The sequence below is a fragment of the Equus caballus genome, chromosome 9 (assembly GCF_041296265.1).
Source record: "Equus caballus isolate H_3958 breed thoroughbred chromosome 9, TB-T2T, whole genome shotgun sequence".
Taxonomy (NCBI): domain Eukaryota; kingdom Metazoa; phylum Chordata; class Mammalia; order Perissodactyla; family Equidae; genus Equus; species Equus caballus.
The window spans coordinates 96465863-96491502 of record NC_091692.1 but is presented as its reverse complement, the minus strand read 5'-3'; the positions used below and the strand labels follow the sequence as shown (position 1 = coordinate 96491502).

At 60.5% G+C, this 25640-nt stretch overlaps 1 protein-coding gene across 38 annotated transcripts in view; it reads left to right on the top strand.

The window, feature by feature from the left end:
• The window catches only part of TSNARE1 (t-SNARE domain containing 1), a 171215-nt gene that overhangs the window by 83758 nt on the left and 61817 nt on the right, over positions 1–25640 (top strand). For 15 of the 38 annotated variants that reach the window (XM_070221262.1, XM_070221260.1, XM_070221259.1 and 12 more), the window contains 2 exons: positions 6875–7036; positions 21626–21698. In XM_070221262.1, coding sequence (XP_070077363.1) covers positions 6875–7036; positions 21626–21698 — 235 coding nt within the window. Of the gene's footprint in view, positions 1–6874; positions 7037–21625; positions 21699–23135; positions 23616–25640 lie in introns of all 38 variants that reach the window. The other 23 variants (XM_070221247.1, XM_070221239.1, XM_070221232.1 and 20 more) reach the window with 3 other exon arrangements.

Sequence of the window (25640 nt, the reverse complement as noted above, 5' to 3'; positions counted from 1 at the left end):
TTAATAATAATGAGCTACATCTGGCAATATATAAAAAAAGGTAATACATCATTATAAAGTAGGCTTTATTCTAGAGATCCAAGGTTGGTTTACATTCAGAAATAATTGGTGTAATTCACCATGTTAATAGAATAAGTAAGAAAATCTACATGATCGTTTCAGTAGGTACAGAAGAGTGTTTGGTGAAATTCAGCACCCACCCAGGGGGCTCAAAACTCTCAGCAAACTAGCAATAGATAGGAGGGCCCTTGATCTGAGAGGGGTCTTCGAAAGTCCTACTGTTAGCGCCCCTCTTACTGTCTTTTCTCCTGAGAGTGAGGGCGAGACATGGAGTCTGGTGCTAGTCCTTCTGTTCCTCATTGTGCCAGAGGGCTTATTTGGTGCAGTAAGGCAAGAAGAAGAAAGAAGAGGAAGAGACTGCCTCGCAGACAGCATGGTTGTGTGACTAGAGAATGTGGGTGAATGTGCAGATAATGTAGCATTAATGCTAAGTGGCTGTGACAGGATGACTGGCGTCAGGTCGGTGTACAAGGAAACATCGTCTGTGCTGTCGGAAGACGATTTGGAAATGAAATGTGGAGAGTGGTACCGTTTGTAACAGCATCAAAACTAGGAAGAAGCGTCTATTTGGGAAAACATTAAACATTAGGAGAAATTACAGAAGATCTGAATAACGGAGGGGTATACCATGTTTATAGGGTGGAAAACTCAACACTTAGAGATGTCAGTCTCGCCGAGTGGACCTGCAGACGCAGTGCAATCCAGACACAGACCCCAGCCGGCTTTGAGCGTGTGTGGGAATGGTTAAGCTGAGTCCAAAATGTATATGGAAATCTAAAAGGCCCAAAATAGCGAAGACAGTTTTAAAGAACAAAACTGGAGGATTTACACTCCCAGGCAGCGGAACGCAGTATGAGACTGGAGGAGTTGAAGGTGTGGTATTTGTTGGAGGCTCGATGAGCAGACCATTGGGAGCAGAATCGGATCTAGATGCGGACCTGCATGCACGTGCTCACCGGGTTTGTGCAAGGTGTCCTCGTGCAGTGGGAATGGAAGGCTTGTTCTGGGCTCCATACTGGATCAGCTGGATATTTGAGTGGAGCGAATGGCAAGTACCAGTCCAACCCCCTGCCCCTCCAACCCCCTGCCCCCTGCATCTCAGGACCGGGGTCACTGATGCACCTGTGGTTTCCTCATCGAGAGAGACCGCAAGATCAGCTTCCACAGTGGGCGTGGTCCCCCGTGGCCAGCAGGTCCCTCCTGGTGGCTGACACAGGGCCCCTGACCTGCTCACACCCCGCTTGTACCGCAGCAGAGGGACCTGGTCCCTTCCCTGCAGGGGACAGATAAAGCAGTGGGTTGGCCAGGTGCTGGACGACGCACATGCTGTAGCAGAACAAAGGAGGGTGCCCTGGGTCTGAAGAGGGCCAGACGTTCCCCCACAAGGCGGAGAGGCCAGCACAGCTGTGAGGGCTCCTGCTCCTGGTGAGGAAGTGCTCCAGGCCCACGGCCCATGCTTGTGTGGCTGAGGGGGCCGGAAGACTGCATGCTCAAGACTGCCATTCCCAGCAGATCTGTTACCCCAACTCGCCCCATGTACAAAAACACCCCAGCTGGATCACAGACCTAAATCCCAAAGATAAGGCAATGACGCTTCTAGAAGACGCCATAGGAGGCTATCTTCACATCTTTATGCTAAGCAACTGTTTCTTATGCAGACAAAAAAGTACTAACTATAAAGAAAAAGACTGATAAACTTGCCTTTGTTAGAATCAGTACACCCTTAAGAGAGTGAAGAGGCAACTCTCAGAGTGAGAGAAGGTATTTGCACAATGTCTGGAAAGGACTTACATCCATAATATATAAAGATCTCTTACAAATCAATAAGGGAAAGGCAGACAGCTCAATTCAAAGACATCAAAGGGCAAAAGGCTTAGGCAGGCACATCGCAAGAGGGGACGTCCTGATGGCTCGGGAGCTGTGAGCATGTGCTCAGCGTGAGCCACTGGAAGGCAGAGTGAGCCCACAGTGCTCTCTTACTGCACACCGCCTCATGCCCACCAAAATAACTAAAAAGAACAAATCCACAGTCTGTGCCGCCAAGGCCGACTCAGCACAGATTTCTTCCAGCGCCCTGTGTGCTCCAGCTGCAGCGGCAGAGGTGTGCGTCACCATCAAGGCCAGCAGGCAGTTCCCTAGTGGCATTTCCCCACCAGGCACAGGCCCGGAGCTGCCCCTGGCCTCTGGGCCCAGTTCCTTTATTTAATTTGGGGGCCGGGGGAAAGATTACTGCAGTCATGCTGGTTCTGGCGTTCTGGGCTTGACAAGCCTCAAGAAACTTCGTCAGCCAACAGATAGTCATTTGCTAATTGGAGAAATCAGTGACCGGCCTTGGGTTACTTAACAGAGGCTGTCTTTCCCAAGCCTGTGCCTGCTTGCGTCCTGACCATGCCCTCCCCCCAGGGTCATTTTCCTGTGCCGATCCCAGGGCCTGAGAACCCTTGGGTCCCAGGGCGGGCCACACTGAAGACTGCTGTGCATCCTCCCTGAATGCTGTCGGGGTGCCACCTCTTCCCACGGGAAAGCCCTCGCGGCCCGGCTCTCCAGCAGTCACGCTGCATTGTGGGTCTCCTCACTGTGCGTCAGAACGGGACCCAAACCCCTGGCCTTGCAGGGAGGAGAAAGCCGCCTTTGTTGGCCCCTCTGGAGCTGGAAAAGCATCACACGGCCGTCCCCTCCGCTGGCCCTAGCGCCTTGCCAGCAAAGCCCTAATCCCGGCCTTGGAGCTAAAGACCCAAATTGGGCCTTTGTGAGGGGAATAAAGGGGAGCTTTCTGGTCCTCTCAGGAGAAGGGCTGTGGCGGGATCAGGGCGTCTAAGCCATCCTTCCTCCGTGTCTCTGTCATGAGCCGCTCAGGGCAGGTGGCCTGGTGCCTGTGGAGGGGAGAGCATGCAGGGGTGGCAGGCTGGCTCTCAGCCTTTGGGGAGCTTCAGCTGGAACCCCAAACTCCAGGGCGGTGACACGTCACATCCTGCGGCACTTCCTCTGGCTGGCACATCTGGTTCCTTGTGTCTGGTCGGTAGTGGTTACTGCGTGGGTGTGCCATCGGTTTTCCAGGCCCTTCTCCTATGGTAGGGACTTGAAGTTCCAAATGGGTGGGAGCGAGCGTGCTGGTGTTTCCGTCCCTGGAGCACAGGCCAGGGCACCCCGGGCGCTCTTACCACGCGGCACGATTCCATTGACAGGGAAGCTGTTAGGAGCCTGTGCGGGGCGGCCCAGGCCGACGGCATCAGAGTGGGGGCAGGTCTCTGGAGCAGGACTGAGTGCCCCGTCCTGGAGCAGGCCGCTATTGGGAGGTGGTGGACATACTGGGCGCATGCCCTCGGCGTCCCCCGGCCAGGCAGGTGTCCCATGGCCCAAAACTCACTTGCAGACAGCACAGTTCTTCCTGTTCCCCGTCTGGGGTCTCACCTCTGTGTGCACCTCCTGATGCTGGTGAGGTTGGCTGGGGCCTCACCCCTGCATCTCGTTGGGACATGTCAGCCCATTTTATGAAGTGAAGCCTGGCTTGGAGAAGTTACGGAACCTGCCGGATCACACACTGTCAGCAATGGAGTTAGCTTTTCCCATCCCCTCGCCGCTGTTGGCTGAGGGCGTGTGCGGTTAGCTGGAGAACAAGACACTGTCCCTTCTGGTGGGAGTGAGGCGTGCGCGGGCAGCTCCCGGCTGGGAGACAGGACGGTCAGAGTGTGGTGATGTGTGCTAAGTGTGCATCCTGGGCCTCGGGGTGTGGTCACTGTTCCCATCCTACAGACAGGACGCTGAGCCCCTGAGAATGTGTGCAACTCGCCCAGGCCTCCCTGCGGTGCCGGGGCTGGGCCAGGACCTGTGGTGACTCCACTCCGCAGAAGCTTGGTGGGGGCGGGGTCTGGCTCAGGGCCAGCCCCTCCCGCTCCCGCCCGCCCGCCTGGCACTGCTGGCTTCCTCCCGCCCACGCCGGGAAGGGGAGGTGATAATTGCCGCCTTGAACGAGCAGCGCTTGGCAACAGAGTTTTTAGATCTTTTCTCTTACATTCATCTATCCACGTGTTCATGTATTTAAAGGCCTGTGCGGGCACCCGGAGGAGAGGTCGCCTGTGTTAATGTGTCACGTAGGAAGGACATCGGCTTCGGAAGGAGAGCCGGGTTAGCCTGCGCTTCTCTGTGCAGCCAGACAGTCGCCCTCTTTAACCGAAAATGAGGGAGCCCGCCTTGCACAGCGGTGAGCGGAATGAGAGAGAGCGCCTGGTCCCACGCCTGGTCTGCCTGGCAGCCCCAGGGGCGGCAGTGGTGGTGGCTGTCCATACTGTTGGTCCCGTTACCACCAGGTCCTCCCACAGGGCCCCACCTGGATATGCCCCTTTCCTCCGTGCAGTCGCACACGCGGCTGTCACAGCATCACACACCCACCCTTGCTGGCTTTTGTCACAAATGTGCTGAAATTCTGACCTGTGCGATTGGTTGTTTCTGTTCCTTGCCGAGTGCAGGGCAGCGCATCCATGTGGAGCTCTTGCTGTCCATCTGCTCTGTCCCCGGCCTGCGCGGGCGTACCGTCATGGCCTCTGAAAGTGTTCAGGAGGGATGGGAGACCTTTTCCTGGGCTCCCCCTGCCACCGTGGCCCGGCCCGCAGGAGTGGGGCCTGTGGCAGGACGAACACAGTCCTGTAACTGCCACCTGCAGAGCCCTGCTCACTGGGTCTGCAGGCCCAACCAGCCCAGTGGCCCCTGAAACCCCAGAGTCCCACACGGCACCTCTGCTGGCGTCAGCCTGGCCAGCGCTCTGCCACGAGACCACCCTGAGCTCACAGTGGGTATGAAGGTGGGCTTCCTTTCAGGCAAACCTCAGGGTCCCATGATGAAAGGACAGCAGAAAACAGGAGCCTCTGCAGCTCCTCCCAGAATGGTTGCCGTGGAGAGCCCAGACACGCACAGCAGCAGACAGAGGGCTGCACACCATATCCTGGGCTGCATTTCAGCCCTGTCCCCGTGGCCCGTGCTCACAGTGGGGGCTCAGCCAGAGTTCTGGACTTGAGTTGGGTGAGTTGGGGTGGCGGCTGTACCTCGCCGTCTGTCCGTGTGCCTGGCACTGACTTGGGAGGATCCCCCAGCCCCTGCCTCCAGGACGATGCTATCTCTGGGCCGGAAGGAGGGCGTTATGGTGAGCACCCTGGACTGAACGAGGGCGCCCACCCTGGGCACAGGGGAGAAGTGAGGAGGTGCCCCATGCGCTCAGGGCATGGAATTGGCCAGGGAGGAAGCTGTTCGAGCCGCGGGCTTCTGGTGGCCCCTTCCCCACCCCCGGGCTCAGGCGGCACTGTCCTCTCTCCAGGTTTCTGCCCTGGCGCTCCTCTTTGCTAGAGTTGGAGCCAGATCCCCAGCTTCAGGTCCTGGCTCTTCCAGCCTCGGTGTCCGCATCTATAATATTGACGCGTGGCTCCTCCTTGCAGGGCTGTCGGGAGCATCAGTGACAGCTGGCTGGAAGGAGTGTGACACACGGGAGACAAGGAACACTGGCTGCCAGGCCCTCCTCCTGTGACTCTGTCTGTCCTCTCTGCCTTTTCTTGTTGCCCTTTTGATTTCACACAAACACACATGTGCATACTTTTGCACATACACACATTCACATAGCCATGACATTCACACACAAACACAACATTCACATACACACTCGCGCACATACACCCAATGTGAAGATAAGCCACTTGGACTGCGGGGAGGGTGGGGAGCCGGGAGCGCTGTTTCTGGCTTCCTATTGGGGGAGGGGCTGTGGGGTGCAGATCAGTAGTTTTCGTTCTTGCACATTCTCAGTTAAATTACGAATGTACATGTGGAGCCGTGGCTCTGGCGTAGGTCCTGTTCCTGCTCCTCCCCTCCCTCACCTCTCTGGGCGCCTGGAGTCGGGGCAGGCAGCCCCGAACCCCCACTCAGGATCTGACACTTGAGGGGAGGATGTCAGCTCACTTGTACCCAGATTGTCCCATCGGAGAGCAAATTGAGTTCATTGAAGGGGAAAGCCACCATTTTAGTGAATTTCAAAATTTGGTAAATTAATCAGTAAAGAGTAAAACAACGTGGGGCCGGCCCAGTGGTGTAGCGGTTAAGTTTGCGCGCTCTGCTTCGGTGGCCCGGGGTTCACTGGTTCAGATCCCGGGTGTGGACTTAGCACCGCTTATCAAACTGTGCTGTGGCGGCATCCCACCTATAAAATGGAGGAAGATGGGCACAGATGTTAGCTCAAGGCCAATCTTCCTCAGCAAAAAGAGGAGGATTGGCAGTGGGTGTTAGCTCAGAGCCAATCTTTCTGAAAAAAACAAAACAAAACAAAAAAAGAATGAAACAACTTGAAAAAGTCCCTCGGGCTTGGTCAGGGATCCCTGGTGTGAGTGAGGGGGGTCATGTGAGGAATACTGTCCCTGGGGGTATCTGTGCCCGCTGTGTGTCGTGTCCATACCTCATGTCCACAGCCCCTGCCTGGCAGCCACACCTCTGGCCTATGACTGGGACATAGGCTGAAGGGCAGGGGCCCAGTGGCTGCCTCTTCCTGCTCCCTGCCCACCATTTGCCCCAGCCCCCAGCACCCCATGGCCCTGCAGGGACTACCCCCCAGCGACAGGGCAGAGGCTCCAGGCCCACGGCCCCATCTGGGCTGCAGGGTCTAGGCTGCCACCTCTTCTTCCCTGCCTGAGAGCTGGACCCTGGGGGCTCGCAGATTCCCCAAGGCTCTGGGCACCTGGGAGCTGAGGCCCAGCCTTGAGGTGGAACCGGGAGGAGGACGTGGCCTGGGCCTGGTGGCAGTGAGGTGCGCTGGTGGTCACAGCTCTGTGTCTGTCATCAGCAGAGTCCCCGGGCCCCTTTTGCCGAGCTGGCTGACGATGAGAAGATCTTTAACGGGGGTGACAGCGTGTGGCAGGGCCAGGAGCAGACCCTGCTTCCTGAGATCACCGAGGAGGACCTGGAGGCCATCCGGCTGCGTGAGGAGGCCATCCTGCAGATCGAGGTGAGGACCTGGCGTGTGCGTGTGCACGTGTGCGTGTGTGCGAGTGAGCTTGCAGGTAACTCTGAGTGCTGGAAGTGCATTTACAATGCGGCAGTGGGGTGGTTTGGCAGGGACACGCTGGCTCTGTGGGTGGTGGTGGTCTGGGCCCCTGTGCGTGGTGGGGTCTGAGTCCCTGAGTGTGTGTAGCTGTGGGCACTGGGGTCCAAGCCCCCACCTGTCGCCATGGCGCGCCCCCTCCTCCCTCTGTGTCTCCATGTCTCCAGGAGGAGGAGGAGCAGCTGCTCTCCCAGGGTCTGCCAGTCCTGAGCTCCCAGGGACCAGATTTCCGGAATGAAGGTTCCCTACAGGCAGCTTCGTGTAGATAAATAGTGACTTGGGCAAGCTGGTAAACTGAGTCACTACTTAGGACCTGTTGCTCTGTCTACAACAAGTAGATCTTACGTCCTAGAAGGAGGTGGATGACCCATGGCAGGCAGGGTTCGGCCCCTGTATTTCTGGGGCCCCTCCTGCTTTGGCCTGGTGGAGGGGGGCTTGTTTCTCAGGCCCTCAGTCAGTGCCCCCACCCTGCCCACGCCCCACGTTCACTGCTCAGAGAAGAAGGCGCTGTTCCAGGCGGCCGTGGCAGGAGGCGGCGCAGAGCTGCTAGTGGAAGATGGGCCTCCCTCTTGCTGAGACCATCCAAATGGACCAAACACACACAGACACTCACACACACACACACACACACACACACACTTTTATCCCTCTCTGTGGCAGAAAAACCTGCTTTTCCCAGAGAAGCTGAGGAACAGATCCAGGAGCTGTCACCCCTGGTGACTCGGGGTACTGGGAGGCCCAAGAGGTGGGGGGACTGCTTCTTCCTTTAGCTCAAGAACTGAAAGCCTCTTAGGAAGAGCCCCCAGCAGCCCCTGGGGCACACCGTGGGCCGCTGGACCGCCTGTGCGTGGTGGGATGAAGGGGGCCGAGGAGGGGGCTGCTCTCGATTGATTTAGCGTTGTCCTGGCATCCAGGGAGTGGAAGAGCAGGTGCCTCCTTGGGCCCCATGCGTGAGGATGTGTGCAGGGAGAGGGCTGTCCCCAGGAAAGGCTGGGGGCTCCTGCATGGGCGGGGGGCTCACCCTGACAGCAGCGCTGCAGGGTAGGCCGTGGGGTTCCCAGGTGGCATCGCGGTTGGGGCTGGCCGGGGCCTTGGACAGCCTCCTGGTGGCTGACGGGCTGAGGGGGCAGACGGGCAGTCAGCAGCCCCGGGGTGGGGTTCCGAGGAGGGGAGCTTGGGCCCCATGTGAGCGGGTTTCTCAGCCATCAGGCAGCCAGGCCCTGGCTGGCTCTGGTTCTCTGGGTGGTGAATACAGGCAGGGGGCGGGCTTTATGGGGGCAGGGGGCCCCACGGGGAGGCCCCTGCAGCGCTTCAGCTGAGATGAGGGGCTGGGCCCAGTGGGGGAGGGCGCGGGGCTCTGGGCCCACTTAGGACCATGTTAACGTGAGGCTGGCCTGAGTCTGTCAGTCTTGTCTGTGGCCCTAAGAGCCAAGCTGGGAGTGAGTCAGGGACTGTGGCAGTGGCCAGCCTCGCCTCATAGCCTCGCTCTCCTCATCTGCAGCACAGCAGCTGGAGAGCGGTGACATGGACGTCAGGGGCAGAGGTTTGGAAGGCAGCGAGCGCCACAGCTCCCTGCCTCCCTCCCTCCTTCTCTCCCTGTGGTCTTTGGAAATGGGAAAAATAAACACAAATTGTCACTAGCCTTTAGAAAGCCCTCCTCCAGCACATCTTAAACGTATGTAGTGAGGTGGGGGGGCTGAAGGCCACAGAGGCCCGGCTGGGGTTCGAAGGGCAGGCAGGTGTCCCCAGGCCCCTCCAGGATGACCTAGAGGCCAACTGCTCAGGGCTCTGGGGAGTTGTCTGTGCAGAGCCACATCGGCCTGCAGGGGTCGGGCCGTGGGGCCTGGCGAGTGTTTTGGGGCCGGGGCTGTGGGAACAGCCTCGGGAAGACGTGACGGTTCACGCCTTGGCTGGTTGCAGACTTTCCATGTGGAACTGAGCCGGCTCCTGACCACCCCCCGCTGTGTCCCCCAACTCCATCCTCTCACCAGCCCCCTACCCTTCCCCCGACTCTGTCCCCTACTCCATCCCCCCACATCTCCGGGGCTTCTGGATTTGCACAGTTGTGTGCATTCACAAAGTCACGGAGGTGACACTTTGGGTCCAGTAACACTGTTTGGGGCTCTGGTCTGCTGTGAAGGACTTACTCTTATTGGGTGGGTGGTGGGGAGTGTGGATAGACGGGAAAACTGAGGCCCAGAAAATGGAATAAAGTCACAGTAGCGGGTTAACATCAATCACATCTGATTCCTTCCTGCTTCATGGCCTCCGGCAGGCATTTATAGGGTGAACGCTGGGTCCCATGTAGGACTGGCGCTGAGGGTGCAGCTGGCACTGAGGGAGGTGTTGGCTCCACTTGCTGTCCCTTTCCCTCTCGCTCCCCCTCCCCAAGTCGTCCTGTGGGAGAAGACAGAGTGCCAGGTGAGAAGGCCACGTCCTGGCTTTAGGCCCAAGGCTCCCCTAACTAGCCGGTGACCTTGAACTCACCACTTGCCTTGGTGGTTTCATCTGTGAAATGGGCGGCTCAAGGGATGGTCTCTTTCTCCAAGCCCCTGCCATCTCAGACCACCCGTGTGTCATGGCAGAGTGCGGCGGGCCCTCTGGGGGCTGTCAGGGGAGCTCATGGGCGCTTTGGCTGGCTAGCAAGGGACCAGGTGGTGAATGGGTAGGAGACTGGAGAGCAGGCGCGCCAGGCCTCCGTCAGGGGTTCTGGGCCCTTCCTCAGCTCAGGGGGCCCACTGGGACCTGGCCTGTTGGCTTCTGAGTGAGGGTGTCCTGCCCCCAGGGGATCTGTAAAGACCTCCACCCGACCTTCCTGGGCAGCCAGCCCTCTGTCAGCACAGTGTCCTTCGAGACCCTTTGGGTGCTCCCCATATGTAGGCACAACATCCTGTGTCCCTTCCCTGTCCCGGACCCCCCTGAGACGGCCCCACATCTCTCCTCCCCACCTCTGCCCCCTGGCTCCTGGGATACCCAGCGAACCTCACCTGCTGCTCAGGGGCTTCGCGCCGCAGCTCCGGCCTGGAACCCCCTCCCCAGACCTCACTGTTGCTGGCTGCCACCCTGCCCTACTCTGCTCTCCACCCGCCTCAGCACGCCCTGAGGCTCTCGTCAGTCTGGTTGCTGGCCTAGTTACTGCCTGCCTGTCCACCAGAATAGAGACCCTTCTGTCTGTTACTGGGGCCAGTCCCCAGGTCCTGCAGTAGCTGGCTTGACAGATGCTTGTTGAATGAACCTGTAAAACTGGCCAGTCCCCCATGATGATAGAGGCCTGTCCTGCACCCCTGCCCAGGGCTGCCCGCCTCCAGGCTGGGTTAGGACCCCACGAGCAGCCTCTCGCCCTCCTGCAGTCCCACTTGGGGAGTTGCTCCCGTCCGCCATGGTCCTCACCTGTCCTCCCTCGGCTCACTGTCCAGGCGGGTCTCTGGGCCCACTTTTCGGCATTGTCACTGTCCAGGGGTGTGTGGGGGCCTGGAGCCTGTGGACACAGTGGGTACCCTGCTCCTGCCCCTCTCTGGCCACTGTGTGGGGTGCCTGCACCGTGCCGGCACCTGGTGCCCCTGTGCTTTCCCTGTTCTGTCCACACACTGGTCCCTGTGCCTGTGGCCAGATGCCTGGCCCAGAAAGCTCCGTGCACTGCCCCCACCCCTTGCCTCTGTCCAGCCCTTCTCGTTGCACTCGCCCTGCAGAACTGCTTGGCCCTGGCGACGGGGGTGCCCCAGCCCAGCGCAGCCCCACAGGCCTGGCCACTCACAGGTGGCCTTTCCTGGCCTGGGCGCACGTGTCCTGGGGCCTGGTCTCAGCTGTCCTCTGTCCTGACTCCTGGCCTCCCGGGCCTGGACCATGCATGCTTTCCCAGCCTGGGCTCCATCCTGGTGTGCTGCCTGCCAGCCTGTGGCCAGGCCAGTTCCAGGCCTCTCTGGCCTCAGTTTCCCTCCTGGGAGAAGTACTGGGCCCTCTCTCAGAGGAGCTGCCGATGTGCGTGGAGTGCTAGGGAGAGTCGCGGGTCTGTGCCATGGGGCTGTGCCGGGGTTGGAGGCCCAGCGAGACAGGCACTGGCCACACCCCTCCCCCTCCCCCTCCCCGCAGGCCGCAGGCTAGGGTGGGTGGCCTCGTGAGTCCTGCGTTTCTCCATGCCATGTACCTTGGGCTTCTCTCCTTTCGTTTCCTCTAGGAGAGCAGAGTAGAGAAAGCGAAACCAGCCTTGGGCAGGAGGAGCCTGAGAGGCAGCTGGGCGGTCGAGAGCTGTGTCCCTGGGTGCTTCAGGAGCCGGCTCGCTGCACTGAGAGCAGCCGTGTGTAGCCTGTAGGCTCCCGTGGTGCAGAAGACCTCTCTGGAAAGCCCCTGCCGGCTAGAGAAGCAGGATGGGAAGGCTGTGGCAGAGGGGGGCCCCTGGAGCACTGCCAGCTGGGGCACACGCATCCCAGGCACATGCTCCCATTACGGCAGGACATCACTATGTGCTTCCTCTTGGTGGGGGCCACATGGCTGTGGCCCACATGGTCTGACCCCTGCCCTGGGCACCGCTGGCTGCTAACGTGGGACCCCGTGTCGCCGGGCCCCTCCTGGGCACACCAGGCTGAGGGGAGCTCCGCCTGTGCAGGAGCCAGGTCTTGGGGCCCCACCCACCTCATGCCAGGCACCCGGCCTTCTCTCTGGGGCTCCTCCCCCTGCCCCTGAATCTGAGCTGGCTGGTCTCTGGGCTCCCAGCCTAGGCCATCTGTCTGACACTGGTTCCAGGTGGGCAGGCCCTTGTGGGGCTCCCAACCTCCCAGGACCCAGCGTGTCAGGGTGTTGGTGCTGCTGGGGCCGGTGCTGGTGGCCTGCAGCCTCCTGGCTGGCGCACTGTCTGGGGTAGAGAGGAGAGGGAAAGGCTGTTTCATCTCATTATTGAGAGCACGAGCTGTAATTGGGTTTGAGCGGCGCGAGGCTGGTGCGCGCGGGAGGAAGCAGGACTGATGGGGTGTGCCAGGAGGTGTCTGAGCACCCAATTAAGTCCCGTCCAGGAGCTGCTGCCCCTCCCCACCATGGGCCAGCGGGCGACCAAGCGGCCAGCAGCTCTGTCCACAGGCTTGTCTGCTGCCCCTCGGCCCTCTGTCTGTCCACTGCAGCTGTGCCAGAGCTGGTGCAGACACTGCCAACCAGCCCCACCTCCTCTGCAGCTTGGCCCTCCCCTCCCTGGGGTCTGGCCTACAGGGCTGAGTCCCCATGCCCATTCCTGGGGGCCGTGTGCCCTCCATTCCGTGCCTCTGAACTGAGCATGTGGGGACCCTGAGAGGAGAGCTGGGGCCCTGCGGCCACACAGCAAGGCAGAGCCAGCACCCCTCTCATCCCTTCTGGCCTCAGGTCCCCTCTCTGAGCCCGTGTCCTAGTCCTATGGGGCAGTCAGAAATGGGGGGCCCTTGATAATGAGCTGGGGTGCTTTGTAGACTGGAAAGTGGGGCACCCTGGGTGGCACTGTGGTGACACCTGGGCTGCAGGCAGAGTTGAGGCCAGGTGACGGAGCTGCCTCTCTAGAGGGGTAGGGGGGTTGCCCGGGGGTCCACATGAGACCCTGCACATTCTGAGCCCCCCACTGTGTCCCTTTCCAGGGAGCACCCCTCCTCCCAGAGGAGCAGAGGGAAGGGCTCCAGGGCCATGGGCGAGAGTCCCCCGGCTTCCTTCTCCTCCTGGGAACAAGGCTGCCCTTGGACCCATGTTCTCCCTTTGGCCTGTCTGTCCCCCAAGGCCGCCCCAGATGTCCCCACCACTGTGGCTGGCTCCCTCCGTGTGGCACTCGGGGCCCTCGCTGTTGCCCAAGATATTAATGGGGACCCCTGCTCCATCCTGGCGAGGCTGCCCCACAGCTCTGCCCATGGCTTGCGCACCCCAGATGCCAGTGGTGACTCCTGCTCCATCCTGGTGAGGCCACCCTGCAGCTCTGCCCCTGGTGCCCACACCCCGGATATTAACTGGGACCAGTGCTCCATCCTGGCGAGGCTGCCCCGCAGCTCTGCCTGTGGTGCCTGTACCCCAGATACTAACGGAGACCCCTGCTCTATCCCGGCAAGGCTGCCCCGCAGCTCTGCCCGCGGCGCCCACACCCCAGATATTAACGGGGACCCCTTCTCCATCCCATGAGGCCTCCCTGCCGCTCTGCCTGGGGCACCTGCTGTGTTCCTGCTGCCCTCGGCTCTGCTGCCCTCAGGCGGGCTCTGATCCACGTCCTCCTCCGCAGCCCCTGGGACAGCTCAGTCCCGCCTCCCAGCCCCAGACTTCCTTGTTCCCCTCTGGCGGGGTAAGTCCTCGTTGTCCCCTGGGTGGGCTGCCCCTGTCCCTTCTCCCCCAGTGGGACCAAGGTCACCAGTGCCAGGACTGGGCCAGGGTGCCCTCTTCTCCTGCCCCTAGCTGACTCCCTGCCTTCCAGGTCCCTGTGGACACATGGCCAGTGCCCACTGACAGGACCCAGTCAGCCGAGGTCACCCGTGGTCCGATGTGGCCTGTCACCACCAGAGCAGCTGGTTCTGACGGGAAGAGTGGTCCCACTGCAGACAGTGGGCAGGGCAGGGCCTGGAGGGGTGATGGAGGAGGGAGAGGCCGCTCCTGGACATGCAGGGCAGCTTCCTGGTCCCCTCATGGGGAGGGGGCTGGCTGGCCTCCGGCACCTCCTGGCCACAGGGGAAAGTGAGAGTTTGGCCCTGGGTCCCAGGCTCAGCCATCCCCCTGCCTGGCCACAGGACCCTGAGGGGGTCTCTTCTGGAAGCCTCAGGTTGTTTATCTGTAAAATGGGCACAGTGACACCAGTCTCTCAGCCTGTTGGGAGGGTTAAGTGGACATGAAAGACCTTTGTTGGCGGGAAGGTGAAAATGCTGCTGCAGAGTTTCACTGCCTGGCGGGGCACTCACCTGAGAAGGGCCCGGGAGGCTGGGGCTGGGGCTAGGGGTACAACAGGCTCCTTTGGCTCCTGCCCGTCCGGTCCCTCCCCCATGGGGCCCTGAAGCCCCCCCTAACTGAGGGTTAGCCCCCAGGGCAGGTGCTGTGGTGACGGGTGCTGAGGTTGCACCGAGCCTGGTGCTGACGCCATCATGGCCAAGACCCTTCGGGAAGGGTTTGCGTCTTCCTGGGGAAGGAAGGCTCTCTGGTCTCCGTGGGCTGGGCTCTTCCCGGCTTCTTGGAGAATCCGGGTTTTTAATTTTATGTGGTCCAGCCTTGGAAGTCATGCAGCCAAAGCTCTGCCGCATGCTGTTGGCTAAGGCAGATACGAAGGCCTGCCTCGGCCCAAGGGAGGGACCTCTGTCCCCACCTCTTGAGGGACACATGCTAGGTCACTTTGTAGGAGGAGCGTGAGGGAGGGGAGGTGTATGGTGTGGCCATGTGCCAGAGGGGCAGCTGCACGCCCCATGACGGTGAGGGATACGTGCTCCGCAGCCCCCCTGCGCCCCAGCCCTCACGGCTCTGCAGATGCGCTGGCTGCTCCTGCCCCTTTTGCACTTGCCGTCCTGAGCCTGGAACCTCGTTCCCCAGGTGCTGGAGCACCTGGCTGCCTTCTACCTTCAGGTTTTGACTCAAATGTTATTCCTCTAAAGTACCCCCTCTGCTTTGTCTAACATACTGTTTAATTATCTTATTATTTATCTCCCTCCACAAGAATGTAAGCCCTGTGGAGGCAGGGATTTTTGTCTGTTTTAGTCATCCCTAAGGATGCAGGACACTCTGGGCACTCAGTGACTATTTCTTGAACGAACAAATGGATGGTGGATGGATGGATAGATGAGGGATGCGGGGTGTGTGGTGGGGGATGGATGGATGGAGGGTGGGGGTGTCAATGGATAGGGCCTGGATGCGTGGCAGGTGAATGGATGAATAAGTCGTATGCATTGGGACTCCATGGAGATCTGTGTCTTAATGAAAGGGCACTGCTGCCTTTGTTCACATGCGTCTTCTCATCAGCCCACACAGCAGCCCTGGAGAGCGAGCACGCCTGTGTTACAGTTTTATCAGAGATGAAGCAGAGGCTTAGAGAAGTCACATCGCTTGGCCCAGGCCACGCAGCCTGTGTGGCAGAGCTGGGACTGGAGCCCAGGCTGCCTGACTCCAGAGCAGGGCTGTCCTACCCGTGATGTTCTGATGCCTGCCTCTGGGTCAACCTCTTTCCCAGATGGGAGGTCACCGAGGCTGCCCCATGAGGTGGTGGCAGAGCCCAGGAGCCAGGAGTGAAAGGAGCCCGTGAGGCCCAGCTCCACTGCCCCCGTGTTACCTAACCCTGGTTGAGGTTGACCCTTCCTGTCTGGAGGGCCAGGCAGTGCCCAGTCTCTCTAGGGCAGGGGAGGTCGAAGGACATAGGCACGTGCCCCTAGCCATTGCCAGCATGGGCAGGCTTGCCAGGCACTGGTCCAACCGATTGAGCTGGAACCAGCATCACACGTCTGCCCACAGCCAGGTCTCCCACTGCCAGCACTGCTGTGTCTGCGCCAGCCTCCCCTGCTGGGTCTGTCTCACCTGATCTCACCTGTGGGGCTGGCGATCCCTGCTCCGCTCCAGAGTGGCTGTGTCACCTGACCCAGGTGTAGCACTCAGAGCCCACCAGCTGCTCTGTTGCCATGGCTACCTGGCAGGCCTAGGACGGAGGAGGCTGGGGATGAGGAGGGGGCCAGGAAAGGCCTCCAGGCTGGGCAGAGCCTCCAGGGCCCAGCTCCCACCCTGTATTTGGCGCAGCTGGAATGCAGGGGGTGGTTGGTCTGGCTGATATCTGACTATAAATACGTGAATAAATCAAATAAAGTTTGGCTGTTCCATTAACTGGAACAGTTGTCTTCGTAGGTGGATGGTTGCCAAGATCCTAATTATAAGAAGAGATTGTGTGATAGAGAAAATGCAGTGGTATTTTCTTTCTTTTCATTCTTGAAAATGAAGGGAACACACATGCGCACACACACACACACACACGGTCACACACGCACACTAAGGTTTTATTATGTCCCATGCAAGGTTGTTATTCTGCAGTGCCAGTAAAAGAAGAGAAAGAAGATTCCGTGAGAGCTTTTAATGAGTTCTAGTTTTAGAAGCAATCAGGAAAATAATTGCATGATTTAAACATTTACTAATTTAAGGTGTTTTTTTAGTCTCTCCCTTGCTCTCCTGCTCCCTGGTTCCCTGGTGCCCGCGGCTGGCACACGATTCGGTGTCTGCCACCCTCGTGCGTCACAACTGGGCTGTTCCACGCCCCCGGGGGCTCCATCCTGGGGCAGCTGTGCAGGGGCTTCTGGGCCCCCAGGGCAGGCCCCCTTCCTCAAGCTGCGACCAGCCGGGCCTTGAGCTCGAACCCCAGGACTGGGGACTGAACTTCCGCTTGGAACTGGGTTCCTGTTCCGCCTCCTGGTGGCTCCACCTGCCCTGGCATCCTCCGTCAGGAGCTGAGCCCTGCAGAGCCCTGCCCGGTGCCCAGGCACCCAGCACAGTGACTGAGGGGACACCATCCGTGCCAGCTGCCTGCGCCCAGACACTCCCTCTCTGTATGTGCTGCTCCCTGCTGCTGAGGCTGCCCATCTGCGCCCCCTTTCATGGACCCCTCCTTCTCCTGGCCCGTCATCAGGTCTGCCCCCTGTCAGTGACAGGCCCGGCTCCAGAGCCCAGCCGCCTGCACCTGCCCTGTTCTGCTGCAGGTACGGGGGCATGGCCAGCTCCCCATCACCCGTCCGTTCTGCAGACAAGCATTGGGTGCTGGGGTGAGTGAGATACAGCCCCTGTCCGTTCTCCATGGGAAGCCCCGGTGCCCGAGAGTGCTCTTGGAGGAGGAGGCACAACCTCCCCACTCTGCCATGCGCAGAGGGCGGGGACCGCACTGCCCTGCATCCAGGGCCTTCCTGCTCTCCACGACTAGGACAGTCAGCAGGGCGCAGGCTCCAGCCCCAGATCCTTCTGGCAGGAGGGAGACTGAGCCCATAGGCTGATCTGGCCAGGAGCTGGGGTTCTGGGGTCCCCGTGCCCTGAGCAGCCCCTCAGAGCCAGCCTGAGATCATGTAGGAGGCTGCTGCTGGGGATCCAGGAGGAGTCTGCGGGTCCAAGCTTGCCACCCCCTTCTGGCAGTCTTGTCTGCTCTGGGTGGAGGGCACATCTTGCTGACCCCTTCAGGGTGGCCCAAGGCCAAGGTCAGGCTCCAGTGTGCCTACTGGTCATCCTGGTCCCCGTACAGTGTCCCCAGCACCCTGCCTTCGCTCCCGCGGCCTCAGACCAGCTGAAGTGCGTGGCCCTGGGGCACCCTCACACTCATCCCCCAACGTGTTTGCTGATGTGTTTGAGCAGGGAGAGTCTTTGTTCGGAAGTAATGCTGCGGGGGCGGTGGGGGGCTCTCACCATAAGGAGAAGCTGTGGCTGTAAGGTAGGCGAGCATCTCTAGACTTAGGAAGAGGGGTTCTCTCCTGCTGGCAGGAGTGAGCACAGCTGGAAGGAGCTGGGTGTAGGGGGGTGAAGGGGTGGCTGGACCAGGGTGTGTCCGAGCCCCAGGGCAGCTGGCTCTCTGAGGGACCCAAGGCCGGGCCTTGTGGGAGGGAAGCTGGGCTCACAGTTGGTTGTCAGGCCTTTTGTCCCACGGGTCAGGGGACAAGCTGTTGAGCCCCTCGTGTACAAGGCACAGATTGAGAACCCGGGGGTCTGTGCCTGGCCGTGTCCTGGGTGAACAGAAGGGGTCCTTGAATCGTGTCTGAGTCATGGGGGAGGGCCCTCTGCAGAAGGTGTTTCCTGGAGTGCACAGGTGGGGCTTCTTAGCGTTGCTGTTCCTGGAGCCCAGCCTGAGCTTCTGTTCAAGATGAATGAAATTTGTCAGAGGGGCCACGGATCTGAGTGGGGGCTGTCTGCTGAGGACGTGGGGCTGGCCTTGCTCCTGCAAGTTCTGCTGAACCGTCTGCTGAGGGGTGGGCGCAGGTCAGCAGTCTGGGCCTCAGGCTTTTTGAAGAGGGAGAGTGCAAATGAAAAAGGGGCGTCCATGTGGAAGGTCCTGTTGATTTCCAAGAGGGCAGTGAATGCACAACACTGATGGTGAGTTCTGGACACTGAGATGCTGGTGCCGTTGGTGGCACTGTCCAGTGTGGGTCACCCCAAGTAAGGCCCCACCTCCCCTGTGGCTCCACCGCCCCCAGAGTGCCCTGGGCATTGGAGCACGAGCAAAGACCTTGTGTCTCAGCTCACACCAGTGGACCGCATTATTGCCACTCCCAGGCATCTCTGCTCGGCTAGCCAGGAATGGACGGGAGCCCCTGGCAGCAGCCCACCTGGCTCTGTCTGTCCCACTCTGGACATGGTCCTGTGCGTGGTCCCGGCAGGTGTTGCTGGTGTGGTTGAGGGGACAGCAGAGGCCTGGGCAGGGCACCCCAGCCTGAGAGGGCCAGCCGGTGCCTGCTCCTGGCAGCCATCCTCGGCCTCATCCAAACAGCACTGACTGTTCGGAGGGCTGCTTGCTACAGAAACCTCCTGCTCGGAAGGGGCCACGCCCTGGTCAGCGGCCATGGCGCCAGTGATTTTACAGCGAGTTGGGCAGTCACTTTGGCCACTGCATCTCCAAATGGGGCCTCCCCTGCTGGACTGCGGACCCCCCATTCCCTCATGGGCTGTCCCAGGTTATTGGGGTTGATGCTGCTCCAGACAGGAAGCACCCAGTGCAGTAGCTGTGTTCACACCAAGGCCAGGCCACAGTGATTTACAGCCACTCTGGCTTCCACCCCGACCCTAGCAGGCAGCCTGAGGGTCCTGGGCCCCCAGGGGCACCGGGCTCATGTCCCTGCTCAGAGACACCCCTCCCTCTCCTCTCCATTGCCAAGGCTGTGTCCCTGTAGGCTGGGCAGGGCCACAGGCAGCTCTGACCAGCTGAGGCCCTCAGCTGCCACGCTCACGTGAAGGGATACAGCCTGCACACGTTAACCCTGCACGTGCAGGCAGCTGCACCACCTGACCTTCCCGCGAGCAAAGCCCGGAGCCCCTGGGTGCTGACCACGTGTTATAACTGCCAGGGGTGCCCTGCTACCAGCAGTGACCCAGCGTGGTGGGGTCCAGGTGGTAGTGACCTGGATCAGGTCAGCCCAAACTTGGGAGTAATGCTGGCTCCAACCATTACCAGCCATGTGTCCTTGGGAGAGTCCCCTAACCCCTTGGTGACTCAGTTTCCTCATCTGCCCTCTGAAGTGGGACACTAGCAGGTGTGTTCATACAATGTGGGGAGACTGAGTTCCCTAGAAAGGCCCCCACAAGTCCCTGAGTCCAAGGACACCCAAGGCCAGGCTCATGTGAGAGAGACCTCTGTTGACGGCAGGCCCAGGCACACTCAGGGGCCAAGGTCAAGCCTGGTGTGTGATCAGTCAGTAGCCAGCCTATGATGGGGTTGGGGCCGGGACCTGTAAGTCTGTGGAGGTGGGGCCGGTCTGTCCAAGGCCTAGCTCAGCCTGCATCCTTCGTCTTGTGACCTTGACTTCTCAACCTTAGCGTGGAACCTAAGTTTGGCCTTCCCAGCCAGCGGCCTCACCCAGGGAAGCTGTAGTGGGATTTGATGGATCCCAGAAATGGGCCCAGGCCTGGGACCTCCCAGAACCCACCCATCTGCTGCCACCCCTCAGAGTGAAGACCTGCAGGCCCCAAACTGGCCGCCCCCTTCCCGGCCGTGGGCCCTGTTCCCTAGCGTGGCCGCCCTCCCTGCCCCATGTTCAAGCCCGCTCATTGAATTGCAATTGATAGCACGTGTCAGTTTAAGATCATGCTAATTGCTTCATTTCCCAGAACACTCCTAAAAAGAAAATTAATTTCCCTGTAATACTTTGCAGTGGGGTCAAATGACCCTTGCAGAAATCAATCTAGGCTCCGAAATGAGCTGCAGAGTGGGTGGGCTTGGGCAGCGTCCCCCTATACCCATTCCTGGTCTCACAGGCGTGCAGGAGCCTTCCCTGGCCTGGCTCAACCCTGGCCACGTGCCAGGCTCCAAGGAGGGAAGGGTTGCTTTTACCCAGGTGATTAGTGAGGAAACCTGGCTCCAAGGTGAACGGCTTTGCTGAGGGTCACGTGGCTGGGCAGTGGAGGAGCTGTCCCCTGCAGGGCGGCAGTCAGAAAAGGAGTAGGCTTTGTGTCAGTGGGCACAGGTGCCAGTCCCAGCTCTCCCCTTTCTGAGAGGCCCCTGAGGTCATGGACCCTCTCAAGCCCCCCCAACTTCCACTATCAGATGGGTGCTGTGACCTCCCCTCACGGGTGCTGCCAGGTATAAAGGTGGTGGTGTGTGTGTACCCCCAGCACAGCTCCAGGCGTGTGGTCTGTGTGAGGTGTGACCGTGTCCCTCGTGAGCATCATTGCTACTTTGCTGGGCAAATGGAGTTAGGATGGAGTTGAGCAGCATGAAGGATGCAAGAGGCCAGCATGCCATGCCAGGGGAGGAGATATCCCAAAGTTCTCCTGGTCTAAGTTTTTGCTCCTTACCCTGTTCACCAGCTTCATAAAGCCACTCAGTCTTTAGACAGCAGTGGGGCTATCATCCACCCATTTACCCATCCACCCATCCATCCATCCATCCATCCATCCAACCAATGATCCAACCATCCATTCATCCACCTATCCATCCATTTGTCTACCTACCCGCCCATTCATCCACCTACCCATCTGTTTATCCACCCATCCACCATCCATCCATCCACTATCTATCCACTCACCCACTCACCCATCCACCCATCCAGCTATCTGTCCATCCGTCCATCCACCTACCTATTCATCCATCCAACCATCCATTCATCGACCCATCTACCCACCTGTCCATTTAGCTATTCACTCATCCATTTATCTACCTGTCTACCATCCATCCATCCACCCATCCATCCATCCATCCATCTATCCATCCGTCTAGCCATCTGTCCATCCATCCAGCCACCCACCCACCCACTCATCCATCCATCTTTCCATTCACCCACCATCCATTCATCCACCAACCCATTCATTTCTCCAACCATACATTCATCCACCTATCCATCCATCTACTCATCCATCCATCCATCCGTCCCACTCCTTCAGGATTTACTGAGCAGCGCCTGTGTGCTGGCCCATGCTGGGTGCCGTTATCCAGAAAGGGAAAGGCAGGACCCTTCTGTCAGGGAGTCCCCGAGTGAGTATGAGAGTGAAGTGTCTATAGGACTCGTGGGCCTGTAGGCAGTGTAGACAGAGTGCTCTGCTCGGGACAGCCTCTTCGTCCCCCGGCCAGGCCTGCAGCACAGTGTTGGGCACTGCCCTGCACTAGACTGCAGCCCTCCAGGAGCTGGCCCTGGGTCCTGTGCCTAGTGAGGAACTCTCGGCCCTGGGATGCTCGGAGAGCTTGAGGTGTGACCTTGGAGTCAGGAGAGAGTATTCAGATCCCAGCCTGGACTCTGACTTGTAAGGTGACTCTGGGCTCATTCCTGGTTCTTGGCTCTCCCTTAGCGCTCTCTGATGGCCATGCGCTTGACCTCTGCACCTGCAGCCCCCAGGCGCCTCATGGCTGTCATCTTGTTTCCACAGAGTGACTTGTTGGATGTGAACCAGATCATCAAGGACTTGGCCACTGTGGTGTCAGAGCAAGGAGATGCTGTCGGTAGGTAATCAGCCACCTGCCCGTTCCCCCAGGTGTGGGCAGAGCTGCCTCCCGATGACTGAGGCTCAGGGCAGGTAGTGGAGTCTGAACCTCTGCTGCCCTCTCTCCCTACCTCCCCAGGTCTCCCCCAACCCCTGACTAAGGCCCGGGCAGGGGAGGCTCGTGTAAGAGGGTGGCCCATCCATTCTGCTTATTTAGAGTCCTGGCCTCCATGCCCCCCACCCTGGGTCTTCTTCCCCACCCAAGGACTCCCCAGGGTGAGGACAGGCTGTCCTGGCTGGGGCAGGGGTTGTGGCTGCAGTGAATACCTTAGTGGAGAGTGCTGGAGATGTGGGGCCCACGATGTGAGCGAGCTTGGAGTCCTGGTTCTGCTGCTGATGGTCCCCGTCCACGTCTCAGGACGAGTGTGTGGTGGGGGCAGGGCATTGCTGGGAGGGGGCCAATGTCCCTGCTATTTCCGTGTTTCCTCCACACGAAGGCCTCAGCCCCACCGGTCTGGCCTGTCCACATCAGGTAGCCATGTGGTTTTTCCTGTGGCTACCTGAGAGCCTGGTGCCCTGAGCAGGAGGGGTGGGAACTCTTATTCCTCTGCCGGAAGAGTGAAACCGGCACCCAGTGCCCAGAGCCACTTGGCAGACGATCAGCCCCCAGCCTGGCCCTGGGGGCTCACCTGCCCACCCTCCACCCTGTCCCTGGCCCAACCGTTGCCTCACTTGGGCCCCTCCTGTGCCTGAGACTCTCTCTCAGGCTGGGAACAGGAACATGGAGGTACTGAGTTCCCGTGTGTCCTCCTCCCGATGCTGTGCAGCTGCTGCGCTCGGGGATGGAGCCCCTGACAGGGTGAGCCATGCCACCCCCTGGGCTGCTGCCCGGCAGGCTTGCGCTTGCTCTTCCTCAGAGCCCGGGCTTCCCGCCGTGCCCTGCTCCGCGGCCTGGACAGCTCTCGGCCGGGCTGTCCTCCTCACAGCGCCCTCTCCGCAGGACCCCACCTGCTCCCGTGCACCCCTGGTGGCCTCAGCATGGCGGCTGCAGCCATTTCCGCCTCTGGCTGGCTGAGGGTAGGGTGTGCAGGATGGTTTATCCACTCCAGATGTCACCCAGATGTGACTCAGTCTCAGTGATGGGCTGATCGGGGGGACCACCTCCCAGGTGGGGAGGGGAGAGGCACAGATGAAGGCTGACCTGTAGCAGCCATGGTCAGGGTCTGAAGAGGGTGGGGCACCTGGGGACCAGAATAGCCATGGCCCCCGCAGCCCACTGCGTGTTGACATGGGTGTTCCTGCACTGACGGATGACGGACTGCTGTACCCCTCTACAGGGGCATTGAGGGTTCTGGGCCACAAGCCTGGTGGTGCTCTGTTCTCCATGGCCCTGTCCCCTTGCTCCCCAGCCAGCCATTGGCCCTGCTCGCCCCCTCAGCCTCTGGTGCCTTTCCAGGGTCCAGCAGCAGCAAGGCCACATGCCGGCAGAGCTCCAGCCCCAAGCTGGCCATGGCGGCCCTGCTGCCCGGGCCAGGCTGTGTGCCCTTGCGACCGGGCCCCCACTCCCGCACCAAGACACGCAAGCCGAACTTCAGCCCCCAGGAGACAGAGGTGCTGGTACAGAGGGTGACGCGCCACTACCCGCTGCTGTTTGGGGCGCTGCGGGGCACGCCTGCCCGGAAGCACCGCGTGTGGAACAAGATCCTGCAGGCCGTGAACGCACTGGGCTACTGCCGGAGGGACCTAGGCGATCTCAAGCACAAGTGGCGGGACCTGCGCGGAGTGGTGCGCAAGAAACTGGCAGAGTGCCCGCGGGCCCCGGCTGAGGGCAGCCCAGCCCCTGGCCTCATCCTCACGCCCGTCGAGCGCATGGTGGCCGAGACCTTCTCAGCCCCGGCCCCCCCAGGCGAGAGCCAGGCCACTGAGCCCCTGCCAAGTAAGTGGGCCCCTCCCACAGCCCATGCCCAGGGCTGCCAGTGTGAGACCACCAAGAGCAAGACCCTCAGGGAGCGCTAGGGACCGTGGAAACGGTCATCTCCCACTTGGCCCATCTGCTTCTAGATGGGGAAACTGAGGCTCAGGGCCGGGAAGGGGCCTGTCCACCTTGGGAGTGAAGGAACAGGGCTCAGGTTCATCCCAGGCCTGAGCTCGGGGTCCTTCTGAGGTTGCCCCCAGATGACGTAGTGTAGCCAAGGGCCTCCAGAGACATCAGGGACCCTCGTTCATCACGGAGCTAAAGTCGAGGGGACTCGCCCGAACGCTCCTAGCCTCCCACGGCCTGGAGGCCAGGGCCATTCTGCCGTCAGCGGCCCAGTTCAGCTCCTCTCCCTGCTGCCTGGCGCCTCTGTCCTGGGTGTGGGACAGGGTGGCCTCGCCCACTCTCTGACCCCTCCTGCGCTCTCATCATGTGGGCCTTTCTCCTGGGGTCACTCAGCCCCCAGGCCAGGGCGGTGTCTGGTGGCTCTCAGCCTCCCAGGGCACGCTGACCCCTCCCTGAGCCCATGGGCCCACCCCAGGGCCCCTCTTTGCCGGAAGTTTCTGTGGTTGGTGAGGGCGGCATGAGGTGTTGGCTGGGCCTTCCTGCCACGCAGACACCTGCCCCAGGGGCCATGCCGGCTCCCTCCTGCCTCCACCTCCTTCTGCGCCTGCTCCAGCTGCTCCTCCTCCTCGAGACACCGCTGCACATCTCCGCTCTCTGCGCATCGTCTCCACCCCTCCTCGAAGCCGAGCCCCGCGGGACCCTTCCTTCTTTGGGAGCTGCTTGAAGAACTTTGAGGACAAAGCTGGGAGCAGGACCAGCTCCCTCTGAGGGCCACCAAGTGGACCGCAAGACTCAACTTCCTGGGCACAAGCAGGGGCCACAAACACCCACACAGATGGCTGCAGCAGGACTTCCAGTGGGCGGGGCAGCACAGGGCGAGCCCGCACCGCGCCGATGGGCAGATGTGTGGGCCCTGGATGCGCCGTCTGGGCTGGCCTCGCCAGAGGGGGCGATGGCTGGGGCGGGGCCACCTCTGAGGCTTGGCGGAGGCCAGCCCGCTCTCCTACAGCCAGAGCCACGCCAGGTTGTGGGTACTGCAGGGCAGAGTGTGCACACTGTGGGTGCCAAGAAGGGGCTGGCGGTGGTGGCACTGGTATGGCCCTTGGTGCTCAGACCCGTCCCACGAGTCCCCAGCCTGGGAGTGTGGCAGGAACTTGGTGTCTGTGTTTGTCCTAGCTATTGCCTGTGCTGGCTCAGCAAACCCCCTGTGGTGAGGCCCAGACAGCCCAGATGTCCCTGCCCACCCTGGCCCCATGGCCCTGGGCTCTCCTCTGACAGGGCAGCTGGCTGACTGGTCCCTTAGTGCTGTGCGTTCCTCCTGGGAGTGGCCTGGCACAGTGCTGACAGTCACTGACGTTTGTTGAATGACTGAGTGAGAGTGGAATGGGGGCAGGACTTCCCCTGGTGGAACTGAGATAAGGGGCAGGAAAGTGGCTGCAAAGCCTGATTTGCCAGGGGTAGAGACCACCCCTGGAGGCCCAGGCCCGCCAGCTCCTCCCTCTGGGTCAGCACTGGCCTGTGGCTTGAGCAGAGTAAGGGCTGCAGGGGCATAGCATGGCTGCTGAGGGTGGGGACAGCCAGTGGACAGAGTGCAGGGGCTTCTGCCGGGGCCATCTCCCCTGAGGCCCCATGGTGGCTGTGCCTTGGGGTACATCCACCTGCTTCCTACACATGTTGGGGGGAGTGGTGCTGAAGGGGGTTCTCTTTGGCCCCTGGAGGCCTGGCCCAGAGTCTAGGTGCCCCGTAGACCCCCGGAGTAGAGGCCGTTTAGGGCAGCTCTCTCTGAGTGCCTCCTGTGCCGAGACTAAAGTTAGCTGGGGGCCTGTGGCCCTGCAGAGCTGCCCCCGGCCGGCCTGGGATCTTCGAGACGAGGCGAAGGCTGGCTGGCCGTGAGCAGTGGGTGCTGCAGGTCACTGGTGG